The 16,066-nt window shown below is 32.1% G+C and overlaps 2 protein-coding genes across 3 annotated transcripts; one reads left to right on the forward strand and one right to left on the reverse strand.

Moving 5' to 3' along the window:
• Window positions 1-436: 436 nt before the first annotated feature.
• LOC126871978 (probable methyltransferase-like protein 15 homolog) lies at window positions 437-2,325 on the forward strand. The gene is made up of 3 exons (XM_050631403.1): window positions 437-504; window positions 721-784; window positions 894-2,325. The coding sequence occupies exons 1-3, from the start codon at window positions 437-439 to the stop codon at window positions 2,163-2,165; spliced, it is 1,404 nt and encodes a 467-aa protein (XP_050487360.1). The 3' UTR covers window positions 2,166-2,325.
• Window positions 2,326-2,327: 2 nt separating this feature from the next.
• LOC126871792 (C-1-tetrahydrofolate synthase, cytoplasmic) lies at window positions 2,328-10,495 on the reverse strand. Of its 2 annotated transcripts, none has more exons than XM_050631022.1 (13): window positions 9,596-10,495; window positions 8,441-8,506; window positions 7,199-7,534; window positions 6,572-6,664; window positions 6,236-6,377; window positions 5,763-5,874; window positions 4,757-5,322; window positions 4,089-4,392; window positions 3,798-4,015; window positions 3,254-3,717; window positions 2,920-3,172; window positions 2,652-2,837; window positions 2,328-2,585 (listed from the first exon to the last, which is right to left on the reverse strand). In XM_050631022.1, the coding sequence occupies exons 1-13, from the start codon at window positions 9,619-9,621 to the stop codon at window positions 2,496-2,498; spliced, it is 2,856 nt and encodes a 951-aa protein (XP_050486979.1). In that variant the 5' UTR covers window positions 9,622-10,495; the 3' UTR covers window positions 2,328-2,495. The 2 variants fall into 2 exon arrangements, with proteins under 2 accessions (XP_050486979.1, XP_050486980.1); XM_050631023.1 differs by lacking the exon at window positions 9,596-10,495 and adding an exon at window positions 8,584-9,510.
• Between the last annotated feature and the right edge of the window lie 5,571 nt (window positions 10,496-16,066).

Raw genomic sequence — 16,066 nt, forward strand, 5'->3', positions numbered from 1 at the left:
TGTATATTTGCTCAGGGATTTACCTCGATCACGTGATACAAAACCCTTTAATACGTTTGGTTTATTTTATTTTACACTTATTCATGATAGTTGGTGATATGTATTTAAAAGTGACTAACTTTTTGTAAATTGGTACTTTATCACATTATTATTACTATTTTTACTAACATAAATCATTATTGCGCGACTTTGCCAGTTTCATATTTGTCTATCTCAGATAAAAAAATAGATATGAACTTTTCCGTAGAACCGTACAATTAAATAGGTTCTTGTCTATGCTAGTGTGCAATCAAACAATACAGATCCCTAATTATATAGGTTCTTGTATATGCTAACTTTAGTTGACCTCAGCACTTGACCGCATGGTGCAGCACCTGTACTGAGAAATAACTAGAATTACGGGCGTGAGCATTCTCGTTTCTTCTCTGTTATTACTATGGGTACATATAGAAATTATATGAAATTATTAGAAACATGGCCCGTGGATAATTCTAAACCTGGCAGGTAATTTTGTTAAATAAACTAAATTTGACTATTTTTTCCTTCCTCATAACCTATATTCAGGTTAGATTTAATATTTTAAATAGTTATGGTTATAAATGCTTTGATACTGTATACAATTAGTTATATGTTTTATAGTATTTGAATATGTTATTAATTTTATACCTAATTATTGTAATTGTTGCTATAAAATATAATTATAATTTATATGTATTTTAGAGACTTAGCTCAGCATATTCGTGATCAATTAAAACTTGCTTTTGCAAAGGGTGAAGCTAGTGAAGTAAATCGTGAGCAATGTGACCGTTATTACATGAGTTTGAAGAGACTTTCTTCCAATCATTATGGACAAATGTATAGCCGTACACTTTCAAGTACTGCTAGTGGATTAACAAAAGATCAATGTAATTTATTGCTTACACCAGAAGCACAGGAGTACTATTCAGAAAATAGAAGAGGATTTTTTAAGAGTAAATTTTCAAGATTGTTCAGGAATATTGTTAAGAATGAAGCTAATAAGTAATATAATTCATGTATATAAATATTATGGCTTGAAATATCTAAGAAAGGATGTACATTATTTATTTTGGGCACATAATGATACAATAGATTTAAGGAATAGTAGAAAATATAGCAAAATAGCAAACAAAACTGATAATACTATTAAAAATATACCTCATGTGCCAGTTATGGTTAAGGAAGTATTACATTATTTGGAGCCATTACCAGGAAAAGTTTTTGTGGATATGACATTTGGAGCTGGTGGACATTCTACAAAAATTTTGGAATCTTCACCTGATGTAAAAATATTTGCATTGGATAGAGACCCTGTTGCATATCAATATGCACAAATTTTGTCAGAGAAATATCCTGGACAAGTAATACCTTTATTGGGGAGATTTTCTGAATTGCCACAGTTGCTTTGTAAATATCAGGTAAATGTACATAGCATAGATGGCTTCTTGTTTGATTTTGGTTGTTCATCTATGCAATTTGATATTGCTGAAAGAGGATTTTCAGTGTCAAAAAATGGACCTTTAGATATGAGAATGGATGGATTTAGATGCCCATCAGAACCTACAGCTAGTGAAGTTTTAGAGCAAATAACAGAATCAGACTTAGCTTGTGTGTTAAGAATTTATGGTAATGAAAAGTATGCTAAAAAAATTGCACGTGCCATTATAGAAGCTCGATATAATTTTAGAAACTTAAAAACTACACAAGAATTGGCTCAACTTATTGAATCTGTGATTTCTGAAAAAAGACTTGATCAACTTGGCAGACATACTCATTGTGCAACAAAAACATTTCAAGCATTAAGAATTTTTGTAAATAATGAATTAAATGAGATTAACTATGGTATTATTATTGCTGGGTCATATTTAAAAACGAATGGTCGTTTAATAACAATATCTTTTCATTCTCTGGAAGACACAATCGTTAAAAGGCATATGTCAGGAAACATAACAGAAACTGTAGCTAATGTGTTACCATTAAAATATTTAAATTATGGTAAACATTATAGTTCAACTGAAATGGAAGATTTTAATAAAACACCTTGGAAAATGTTGCATAAACATGTAATAACACCTACACTGGAAGAAATAAACGCAAATCCAAGATCACATTCTGCAAAGTTACGAGCTATCTGTAAAATAGCTTAAATTACTGTCAGATTTTAAAGTTGACACTGTAGATACGAATAAATATTTCCATTCATATCTTTTTTTAAATACAAAATATTTATTGGATCTTTGACAATATATGTACATTGTATCATGTGTAAACAAAGAAATAAAGAGTTACAATTTAGAGATGCAAAAATGTACAAAATATTCAAGGTAAAATATACTTTATAATACTTCATACATGAAACAAATCACCATTTAGAGTCCATTTTTTAATTTTTATTCACAAAGATATGAATTTGCATAAAAACCTGTAATCTAATTGTAAATCATGATAACGTTTATAACATTGTAGACGTAACATACTTAAAATAAGCCTTCTATTTCATCTGTTTCACTGTTCCACTCCATGTCATAAATGCTTGGTCTTGTAGAAAGACCTGGCATCATCATTATCTAGAAATATAATACATATTATAGTTACATATTATATCGTAATATTCAATAATCTGAAGTACTTACTTCTCCTACTATTGGTACTATAATGCCTGCTCCTACTGACACAAATATATCAGTAATTTTGAGTGTGAAATCTGTAGGTGCACCTTTAATTGATGGATCACCCGTTAAAGAGTTTGATGTTTTTGCCATGCATAGCGGTAAATTATTATAATTTAATTGATTATACTTCTTTATTTTCTCCTGAACCTGTGTTCATAATTATTGATTGTACACATAATTGTGTAAATTTTATATCAAACAAGAATTTTCTACAAAATTGAGAGTTTACCTTGTCTGCAAGAACAACTTCTCCAGCTCCATACATTTCTTTGGCAATAATATTTATCTTTTCTTCTATACCAATATTAAGATCATACAATACTTTGAAATTACTAACTTTATTTGTAGCAGCTATGACTGCATCAGCTAGTTCTGTGGCACCAGCACCACCCTCTGCCCAATGATTACATATAGCTGCATTAGTAGCACCACTTTCTATTGCTGCTCGTTTCACCAATTCTAATTCAGCTTGAGTATCAGTACTGAAATAATATTTTACGATTCTGTATTTACTACGCAAAAGTATTTACGAGGAAAATTATTTACCTTTATGTAAAATTTACCTGTGAACATTAATGGCAACAATAACTGGAACACCAAATTTAATTCCATTACTGATATGCTTCTGAAGATTCGGAAGACCTTTCCTAACTAAATCAAGATTTTCCTCGAGATATTCTTTTTTTAATGGAACGCCAGTCTTTACCGGAGGCCCTCCACCATGCATCTTCAATGCTCTAACAGTTACAACAAGCACAACAGCGTTTGGCATATGATTAGATGTTCGACATTTAATGTCAAAGAATTTCTCCATACCGATATCAGAACCGAATCCACTTTCGGTTACTACGATACCTTCCGGTCCAACTAATTTTAATGCAATAGCGTCTGCTATGATGGAGGAACAGCCGTGAGCAATATTTGCAAACGGTCCAGCATGAATCATTACCGGCGTTCCTTCCAATGATTGCATGAGTGTTGGCTCAATAGCATCTTTCAATAAAATTGCCATTGCTCCAGTCACACCCTAAATGTATGTATATATTATTACCGAGCACTAGAATGAAATATTTGCAATTTCATAATTTGGATAATAGATATACTAACGAAATCTTCGGCAGTTAACGGTTCTCCATCTTTGTTAAAAGCAACTACTATATTGCCGAGTCTTCGCTTCATATCATCGACGCTAGTTGACAATGCAAGTATTGCCATTATTTCCGAAGCAACAGAAATGCGGAATGATGTTTCTCGCGTTCTACCTTTCTCGGTCGGACTTTGACCAATGGTAATCTTCCGTAAATATCGATCGTTTGTGTCGACCACTGAAATAAGTAGATTTGTGTAAAAAACCGTATCGTTTTTTTAATCTTTTGTGCATGATGTGTTCTATGTTACCTCGAGTCCAAGTAATGTTTTCTGGGTCAATATCTAATCTTGCGAATCTTCTCCTTTCTTCTTCCGTTAAACTATTTGGATCGGTCTTTGTGATACCTAGTTTTTTTAAACGTCTTAATTGTATCTTAGAAAATTTCCTTTCATTTTTGATAGTTGGTACAAGATGATCGTAAAGGGACTGATCACTTTGAGTACATTCGTGGAAATATCGAGTATCAATTTGTGCTGCTAATAGATTATTCGCTGCGCTTATGGCGTGGATATCACCAGTTAAGTGCAAGTTAAATTCTTCCATAGGAATGATCTGAAAATTGTATTATATTACTTATATCTTTTTATTTGATAGTATGCTTTGATATTTGTTTCATTATTGTTTTTTCTTTCATCTAAATCATACAATTTTATGAAGAAATTAAAATATTTATAGTACGACGATGAACATCTCTCTTGTTTCGTTCCTGATTTGTGTAATGAGTTTTTATAAAGTATTTATCATTCTAATACATCTTTTACGTCGAAAAAGCATTGAAAAACAATATGTGTCTTCTTTTTACTTACATCTTTTAATAATTAGTGGGTTAATGAAATTTTACATGTTAATGCTAACGTGATTGGCAGTAAGATTAAGTTGTATACTTAAAAATTTTTTTAATTTCAATAGACAATACCTGTGAATATCCTCCACCAGCCGCTCCTCCTTTAACTCCAAAAGTAGGTCCTTGACTAGGTTGTCTTAGAGTTGCAAATGAATTCTTTCCTTTGAACGCTGTTAATGCTTGCACCAAGCCTAACGACATTGTACTTTTGCCCTCACCAAATGGTGTTGGCGTGATACCAGCAACTACCACGAGTTTTCCATTTGGTTGGTTTTCCAATCGTTTTAAAACTTTCAAGCTGATTTTTGCTTTTGTACTTCCATAAGGACTAATTTCATTAGGAAGTAAACCAATTTCCTCGGCTAAACTCGTGATTGGTTTAGGTTCCTGATTTCTTGAAATCGTTATGTCGTTAGGTACCGGCTTTTGGGGATTGACTTTTAAAATTTTTAAATTCCATTTTTTGTTTAATACTTTCTCTGCTGTTCTTTGTGCAGATATTACTGTGTTTTTCATTAACATAGCAACGGTCATTGGACCAACACCACCAGGTACGGGCGTGATATAAGAAGCTACTTTAACAGCTTCATCATAATCTACATCGCCCACCAAACGTTGTCCACTTTTTTTTGTAGGATCTGAAAGAATCCTTCAGATTATTATTTTATAAATGAATTCAATGACTTTATAATTATTGCATTTAATTGTCCGGCGCTCTCTCGCTATTTTCGATTGAATCGTATTTTTTTATCGTTAAAAAATTTCATTAAAAAAAAAATTGCTACCGATTTTCGTGAATCGTCGTTTTAATTGTATATTACAATTCTTCTTAAGACAGTAAAAATCTTCTTCGTTTCAAGATTACGAAATACAAAATTTGAGGATCGCAACTATGTTGATATAAAGAGAAGGTACCTGCGTTAAATATACTTTTCATAACAGTGATAATGAGCTTAGGAATTATAACATTAAGTACAATAATTATTGCAAGTTTAACATTAATAATACACAATTTTAAGGGAAATAATATTGATGGGAGGATAATATCAATGAATGCAGTACGTGAAATTATGTCTACCTGGAATGGAATTGATTCCGCAATCGATTACGACTGCACCCGGTTTAATCCAGCTTCCTTTAACCATCTGGGGTTGACCAATACCAACCACTAAGATGTCAGCTTGTGAAACCTTCAATCATAATCGAATATTCGATGTAAAATATAGTTAAAATTTTCTATATCTTCGTTTAAAAATTCGTAAAAAGCATAGTTAAAATGTTAATCTTATAAGTGAAAAATGTCTTATCTAGCATTTTTTATTTTTCAAGATATACTGAAATATTGTAAGCTATCTATCTTTTTACCCTTTAAGCAATGTTGTATTATACAAACTGTTACGAAATGACGACCAAATATTTTGAATTGAACGAAGAAAAACGAAGACACAAGAAATAATAAAATTTAATTCTTCTCAGGTATTTCAAAATGATACATAAATCATATTAACTAAGGAAGACAATATATTGATCCAATGGAGATAGAATACTTACAATTTGTGGAAGATCTCGCGTTTTTGAATGGCATATAGTTACAGTTGCGTTATGCCATTTTAATAATTCAGATATAGGTGTACCAACGATTTTACTTCTGCCTATAACTACAGCTTGAGCACCAGCGATCGGTACGCCGCTTCTACAAAACATTATTTCAATTATTTTGCATTAGATATCATCTTATACTTTATACAGGTATATAACTATCATGCGTAATCATTATATTTATCTATTTAAAAAGTTATTTCTTTTTAATTATCATGTTGTCCTTTTTTCGAATGGAAAACATAAGGAATTGTTAGCTGAAAAGAAAAAAAAACATTTTCAACATACTTTTTGATAAGTTCAATGCATCCATTTGGAGTGCATGGTAAGAATCCAGACATATCGCCAATGGCTACTCTTCCTTCGTTAATTGTGTTTAATCTAAAAAAATAGAGTATTTTAATATTCATTATTCTGTGCATAAGAGGAAATAGGCATTACTTCTTATTTTCGGTCATAAATACAGGTTAATGTTTGAATATTTTCCAATAACGCTGGATCGACGGAAATATTGTGACGTTCCCTAACAAAATAAGTAAAAAATTGTTATCGAGTTTGCTAGTGTTTAAACGGAAGGTTTTTAACGACTATGCTCTTATCATTTAATTCGAGATGTTTTGTGTCAAAGGTCACGTTACTGACGCGTTTTCTTGTATGTGTCAGCATTTATTTCTTACATTAAGTTACCCTAAAACACATTTTGCTTAATAAACTTGTCATTTAATAATAAATTTTTGAAAATTTCGTTGCGAACATTGATTAATTCATATTCGTATACGTGACTCGGTGCATAAAATATATTTAAAATAGATGTTAATTATATTATTTTTTTTCAGTTTAAATGAACAGTATTTCAAAATTGAGCGCAGTATTAAAAAAATTATTACATTGATTATGACAACCTGGAAAACTTACCCATCCACATCCTTTTCGGGCGATACTAAGTCGGTAATCATATGAGAATTAATTCTATTGATACTATCAAGCGGCATTTGTACGATGATACCGTGTATGTTTGGATCATTGTTCAATTTATTTACTTTGTTTATTAATTCTAGTTCTGTGACGGTATTTGGTAATTTGACATGATCTGTGATAATTCCAATTTCACTTGCCGCTTTTATCTTCATTCTTATATAAACATTTGAGTCTTCTCTGCCGCCTACTTGAACGATCGCTAAACCAGGTACATAATTTGGTAATTTCTCACTCAATGCTCTCACATCTTTCTTTAGATCTTCACGAATTTCGCTAGGAAAGTAAAAATTCATTATAATATGTATTTTCAATAATATATGATATATTTAGAACTATATAAAATGATTTGAGGAAAATAAAGTATTAAAATTTGTTAAGTTAATAATTTAGGAATGTATCTATTCAAATTTCTTTTTTGTAATATATTTCAAATTAAATTGATTTCGTATACATATTTTGCTGATATTGACATTGATAATTAGAAATTTGAAATATTTTATTGGTAGAAATTTCCTATTTGTATATATATATATATAAATCATATCATATATATGTACGAATTATATATATATATATATATATATATATATAATTCGATAATATTTTTTAGAAATACGTAAATAAATTAATATATTCATATGTATATCTACAATTTCGATATCGCATGCATCTCTTACGAATATTTAAATTTGGCGCTTCTTAATGCAGATATATATATCCATGCTTTCTAAGGGTAATATACAATTAAACGTCTTACTAAATATCAAGGATTTCATTTCAAGAATTATTTGTATTGTAATGAACACTTTTTTTTTATTATGTAATCAAGTCACAAAAAATATACATAACCTCACATAGGGAAAGAGGCATACTTTTATAAAGCATATAATTATTAAGAACTGGTTTAAGAATTAAATTATAAAAGATAGGAAAGTCAGTACAATGAATAGTATCGACCTCTATGCAACTATGAAACACTCGGAAAATTAATTTAAATCGTAATTTCTATTCGAATAGCTTTTGTTTTGAAATTTGAACCACGTGTAAGATCAGATCGATAAATTATTTCGAGGATCTATTCTGAAAGCTGTAATACATTCTATTTGAATAGCTACATACGAATTAAGTATGCTCTTTTTATTGTTTAAAGCTTATTTTTGATAGCTTTTAATAACTTACCTTGCCAATTTAGTGCCGGATAACACAATTCCTCGTGCATCTGTCGACATGATTCTGTGCAAGAATCTATAATCACACAAAAGAAATTACTTTTACTTAATTTTTCACTGTACAAATTAATCGCTGTGTAAATTAAGACGTACAGATCGATACGATCAACATGAATTTACTGGAAGACCGACACTGTTCGAATGAACAGTTTAAGTGCAGGCAACCGGTTTACAAGCGATTCGACTCGTGACTCCTGAATACTCATGTATATATCATGTATAAGTATATATCTTTGTAGTGATATCGTTATGCGAGTTGTTCACACATTGAAGCACCTAATCGATCATTTAAACGTTTATACCCACTCGAAACTTGAGTAAAATATAATATGTAAAGCGTGTGTGTGTTAATATCTGCAATAAGATAAAAATTAACCCAAATAAATGTTCTAACAATTACTTTATTTTACCGAATAAAGAACCAACCCCCAAAGTCAGTCTTCACAATTAAATAAATTCTGTCAGACACCTCGGACTTTACTTAGACAAGAAACCAAACTGAAGAAAACACATTCAAGGGAAAATAAAACAAATAAAAATTACTAAAAAATCAGTATAGTGTGGTATATTAGGCTTAAAATAAGAAACTCCGAATTGAGCAGAGACAACAAATTCTTAATATATAAAACCATTATTAAACACGTATGAACATATTCATTACAAATCGGGAGTATGGTGGTCAAGTGAGACTTCAAAAAATAGAAAATCTAAATATAGGTATAATGTAAATAAATGTATTTAAAAATGGAAACCAAACTATCATCTTAAGATTCATCCTTAAAGCGTTGACTTTTATCAGAATCGATGATATAAGGAAAGTGTTAAAAATTCCCACAGTTGAAGAAACCACATGACACATCACAGCACATAAACAATCACACAAACCCACTTACTAAAAACTGCTACACAAACTCCGATTTATTAATGCTCACGCACTAACACATTACACACGCACATGTAACAGTAGTAGAACGTTTCACTAATTCCCGATAATTGTATCGGAATGCATACGATTCTTTTTAATCTTTAAAAAAATATACTTGACGATTAGGAAGACAAGAGTATGAAGAATTTGAAAGAGTATTATAAGAAATATTATTCTTACCTGAAAGTTTGCAGTATTCGTGCCATCTGGTGGAATTAAGATGATGATCCGGTAGAGACTAATGAATCATTAACAAATATGATCACCATGGGGGGTAAGGAAATACATGCAACAAACAAGAGAATAATGTTCACCGATAATTTATATCGGAACTGTAGTTGATAAACTTTGATCTCCATTATTTAACATGCATCTATAAAGACAATATTATTATCTTTACGAGATGCAGAGTATATACGAGTAAAATAATTTCTTCTTAAATTATCGATATTTTGTATTCGTAATAATAAGTTTTTGTCTGAATATAACAGAATTACAATGTTGAACATGAATGAGATAAAAGTGAATGCATTTTCGTAATACTTATGTATGTCGATATGAAAATGAATCTAAATGTTACGTATAGTCGGTGTAAAAAGTAGTAGTGTAGCCTTTAAAATAGAATTTTTTTAAATTGGACTAAACAACTCGATTTATTTGGAGAAGCTGGGAAGATTAGTTTACTAGTAAAAAGACTTTTGGAAAAGTTGCAATTGTTCGGAATTGCGAAGAAAGAAGTAAAGGTTGCGCTTCGTATCTTTTTTATCGAAATCGATTGATGTGGTAACAAGTGACAGTCATCGAAAGAAAGAAATGCAAAGAAATGCAAAAATCTTTACATTTATTACAGTTTATACACCGAAAGTCGTGAAGAAGTGCGATTTTCACTATTTTTAGCCGTTTGTAGCTCATAACGACGTTTATCGATTTCAATAAAATTTTCAGCATGTATATGACTGGCATAAATCTTCAAAATTTATTGTTTATAAACATAAAAAAGATGTAAAACGCTTTCTCTTTTTCCTTCGCGATTACGAACAATAGCAACTTTTCCAAAAGTCTTTTTACGCTTCATCTAGTAAACTAACCCTCCTCCTAACTTGTCTAAAAAACTCAAATCATTTGATCTAACTTTAAGAAAGTTATTCTGTTGTAAAGAGCATGAATACTTTCTACGTCAACTATATTTACTGTATATACATATTTATATTCGTTTTCAATAAATAACTGACGGATATATGATTGATTGTGAAATCTTACTATATGTTGATAACTAAATGATTTATTAAATCTTATCATAGACGTCAAAACCTCGTAATAAATTCTTGTAATACGATGCTAAAAATAATTAATTTCCTAGTTAAACGAAATATAACTAGTACATATTTCAATATTTTCAATATTCACTACACAAAATTCGAGAATTTCATATCCTATTAATTAATATTTTAAAAATCTATGTATCTATAATATAATCAACGAATTTTAGAACAGGAATAATCGAATATACATATAGTGCCTCTTAATTAGTGAATTCTGGTTTATTTTTGAAATACGAATTCGTATTATGATTTTAATTAATGTACGAGATACGATAATTATACTAAAAGTTTAAAATATTTATGATGAATTAAAATTGAAAATAATTGATGCGCGTCAAGCTCAAGCGGTAACTATACAGATTTAATACTTACTGAACTAAACCGTTAGTGTCTCCGTACAGCCTCGATACAGACTCGATACGAACTAACCATGGCTATTTATCCAACTGACTAACCATACGACTAGTTATGACTACCATCGACTACCACTGGCTACTATCTCGAACTTCTCCTCGTTTCCCCTTTTCCCGGGTGCCGACGAAAGGGAAAGCTTTTAAGCTCATAAGCAATAAAACAACAAATTTTCTTTTCAAAGGCCCATGGGTTTGTTGCTATGTCCCAGTGTCTATTCTTTTACGACATTTTGTCCTCGGACACCGTCTCGCAGCTCATGCGGCCAACATCTGTGCATTAACTCCGGAACTTTCTCTACAGCCATGAGCCGCTACATAATTTTAGAAACGTTAAAAAAAGCTGATTTCTTATCAAATAAGTAATGAATTGTATTGTTTACTAACTTACTGCTTTATCTTCTAAGAACAATTGATTTTTATTTTATATTTATATTTGAACGAATAATTTTCAAAGAACACATAATATATATGTTTGTTAATACATGTTCATATTTAATTAAGGAAATATAGAAAGGCTCAAAGTTGTTTATACAGAGCTTTGGGAACAGTTCAAATTATACTACTCTCCGGAACTTTGTGGAGAACCGTGCAAAAACAGCTTGCTTTCCTCATTCTGTTCTGTGTTTCAAAACCCCACGAGTCGATAAACCCATCTAATTTACTGCGGACGTTTTCCAAGACTAAGCAAAAACTGAATTTAAGCTTCTTGATGTTACGACGGTGAATTTCGTCGTCGTATTATTAAAACTATACCCAAGTATTTTTCGATCTATAAACGATATAACATTTATTTAATATTGGGCAAATGACTGGTATATTAAACTTTGATCTATCGAACATTTTCTAAATAATTCATAATTTAACTTAATTAAATTTGTTACTTTGCATTCGCATCTTGCTTAAGTCGCATTATTCGTATTATTAAAACACGTACAATAAGTGTTCGTCGGTGATTAGACCTCTTAGTGTCTCGACAACTTGAAAAGACTATACGTTCGCTTCAAACGGCTCAATGAAATTAAGCGTAGTATGTTCTACGTCCTTTATCCGGTCTTCGCGCTGATTGGGGGATCTGTAATGTCATTAGGCCGTGGTCTTCAACTGACCGTTCCGCCGTTTCGTCATTCGAGGTTGGAGCAAACGGCGAAGATTAGTAAGATTAACCAAGATCCTCCTTCTGCGTGGCTTTCCGTGTTCTCAGAAGGGCGGAAGCCCGACGAAGAAGCGTGAATCGTGGCTACGTCTCTGATATTTCAGATTTCCCCTGTGCTTCGGACAAAGCGGTCCTGATCTGTGTTTCCATCTTTATTGCTCTTTCATCGAGTTCAATTGCGTTTTCTCTAATTAAAGGTAGTTCTCGTAAAGATTTGGTTAATGCGATACCATGAATTTTTAACAACACCTGCACTACCGCTCAGATAATTACAATGACTACAAAAGATATTTGTATTTCTTCCTCAGGTTCTATATTATATTCTCATAAAATTTTCTTAATCGTATGGAAGTATACTACCAAATGATATGAAATTTAATATACTTGGATCTAATTAATTAATTTGTACATGTCATAATGAATACAATGGTGTGCAAATACTTTTTAACACTATACGTATATACATAATGAATGATTTCATATCTATAAGAGCCAAACATAATGGAGCATTTCCGTTATTAACGTTCATTATCCTCGGCTGACTTAGTCATCAAGCTATAGATAAGATTAAAGTTTTTTGAAACTGATGGGAAGGCTGTCGAAGCGATAATATTTAAAATCAGTTAACACTTCCAAATATCGTGTAGTTTATCTTAATACATCATTGACGATGTTTTGAATAAACAACTTATATTTCATACGATGTATATACCTATATATATTCCTGTATATAGGTACATACCCATTTGTCGATTCCATAAGAATGTATTAAGTAATAATTCGTTAATTATTAATTCGTCATTAATTTATATATTTGAACAATATTCATATAGTGTTAATATAAGTCGATAAAAATTTGGTGGACTGCAACCACTTTAATAGGGATTTCTGCTAATTGATAATATTCCATGAAATTTAGATGCATGTAAACGTTCGGATCGCTAACTGTTTAAGTACACTTTCAAGGCAACTCCCGGAGGATCTACGCTCGCACAAGTCTCGAATCTCGCGGGTCTTCGTAGCTTAAAGTTAATTAATATTTGACCGACGGTAGCAGGGTCGAAGATCACGTGGAAATTGGCGGTCTCTATGAAATTGCTGGATCGATGTAGCAATCGGCATCCACAATTTCTCGCCGTATGTAGATTTCCGTTAACTCTGTAATCTAAATGCTTTTCCTACATGAAACTGTTTATCGTCTTCGTATCGTCGCATGTGATTTACTTATCGAGGTTCTCCTTCTCCTTCTTTTAGCCAACCTGTCGATTCGTTTCCTCTCTGATACGACCCTACGACTCAATCTTGATTCTGAAGATCTGCCTCGGGCAATCTTATGCAAAATCAATATTACCCTAACTTCCATTTACCCTTCATACTGTAGAAATTGTTTGCCCATTTTGTTATTCACAGTGAATTGATTATTTTAATGTACATCGTTGGTTCAATGATTCGTAATTGAAGTATTACTTTTGTTGAAAGCGACGTTGGTTTCCACGATATTTCTTTCGACAAGAAGTAGTAGGAAAGATTTTAAAATTTGTCCAACAGGTTTTGTTAGTCCGGTTACACCGGAACAGTAACCGGAATAGATCGAATGCTCCATTATGTGGAAGAGTAAGGTGAACGTTAGGATATTCTTTTGTATCTCTATTGATCGCTATATGATATTTTCTTATTTTAAATGAACAAAGCAACAACTATAGTAAAAAGTATTTGTGTGATTAAAAGAGTGCGATATGAACGTAATCCTGTAATTCGATCTTTAAGCTTTACGTATCTTAATCAGAATCTGAATCAGAAATAACGTATTAAAACTCGAATAACCGTTTTAACAACTAAAAATTATTGTGATTCTAGACGAAATCAATATTCTCTCGTTCGCGTACGGTAAAAATATAAGAATTTTTCCTCAAATTTATCTTTCATTCGCTCTATGTTTACCGCAAATATGCTCATTGTCCCAATAAAAAAAAAAGATGTTACATTTAGAATTAATCTTTAACTAGCGAAGATTTAGAGAAATGTATAGCAATTCGATAGACGATGAGAAAAGGTATTGTACTATTATTTCACTTACCATATTCACTCTCTTGTAACAGCCGTTCCGAAACGAACCTAACTTCTTAATTCGTCCGTAAACATTGATTGTATGCTCTGTTAAACCTTTCACGTAGTTAATGTTCGATTAAATTAACTAAAATTGCCGTTCGTGAATCTATTTATATGAATTTCTACTATATGAAATTATTATATTATATAGCGGGGAGAATCAGTGGATTCTTATTACACGCACTCTAATTTAAAGTATCCTCCAATAAAATCATATAAATGAAGTTCCACAAGTAACATTCAAATCACGAATATCACTACTAACCTTCTTCGATTCTTCTATCGATCCCCATCATCCAGTGCATCTTCATCTCGTAGGCCATGCTCTCCCTACGCTCTTTCCAAGAGGCTTGGATTTGATTTTCGTTTCACTTTCCATCTCTCGACCGGTTTCTTTATCTCCCGCTTTCTTCGTTGCTTCTACCAACGCTGATACAAGTCGAACCGGTACCGGTTGAGCGTTTAGGTTCGAACGAAGGGTGCTGCTTGATGGTAGAAGAGGGGGTGAGTTTGTAGCTTCGTCGTGGAATAGGTACGTACAGATTCCAACTTCTGCGGATAGTTAAGCTTAAGGGTTCTACGGAGAAACTAGCCTTGGGGTGACTGGGGCCACGGATGATCAGGGCTGAAGTAAACTGGCGCGGAGAGGCTATAGGGGGAGGGGGAGAGGAGTGAGGCCGAAGGAAAGGGGCTGGATTGGGTGTTATAGGGTGGAAGATTTCTCCATCTCGAATAGCAAAGCAACTTGGACCGCAAATTCCTTTACGTGGTTCAGGGTGGAGTGCATCCACGGCTACAGTCTAGGAACGAACTCGATTTCGTTAATAGGTCGCGTTTAACTTGTGCATTTTATTTGTTGGATATAGCGAAAGGGCTTTTAGCTTGTTTCTCGGACAGACTCTTACCGCAATTTCGTGTAGTCAGATAAAAAGAGAAACGAGACAAATTTTTTCAATGTTTTTGGATCTTTCACTGGTTTTAACTTCGTTTCGTGATGATAAGAGTTACGTTAATTTCTCTAAGTAACTTAAGTAACAGAGGTTTTGATTTTGCCAATATTTTTTTGAGAAAAAAAGGTAAAAAACGCGTAGGAAAGATGCAAAGGACTATAGAATTATGTTTAGATATACCGACCAAAATTTAGAATTACTGAATTGTGTGTTCCATAGAATTTAATAGTTTGAGAACGTTTTAGCATGAGATTCCTTAACCTTAGAACACGTTTTAACAAGAAATCCAACGAGATAAGGGAATTACTACTGATATCTATGCTATTTATTTCGAATGAATTACAAAATTAGCAAAAGATTTGATATAGATAGGTAAACACAGATCTTGGCCAGTATGGCATATGGTACTGATAAGGAGAAGTTGGAGAAGTCGACAATATCGCAAAATATAAAAGATCGTAAGAAGTAATAATGTTATCGAAGGAAAGCGTAGCTAAGGTGGCGGTTAAACTTCCCTTAAAAAGCAAACCAGTTGGAGATACAAATCACCCGATGAATCAAGTGACTTCGCGAGCCACTTGTAAACTGCTGCGGTCGTAAACCCACCATTACTGCACTCTACATTTAGTATCTCCCCATAAACATTTACATTTACACTTAAATTGCTCCACTCGACTAAACATGACTAAATTTCAAGCCATGTA

This window comes from Bombus huntii, chromosome 12, assembly GCF_024542735.1.
Source record: "Bombus huntii isolate Logan2020A chromosome 12, iyBomHunt1.1, whole genome shotgun sequence".
Lineage (NCBI taxonomy): Eukaryota > Metazoa > Arthropoda > Insecta > Hymenoptera > Apidae > Bombus > Bombus huntii.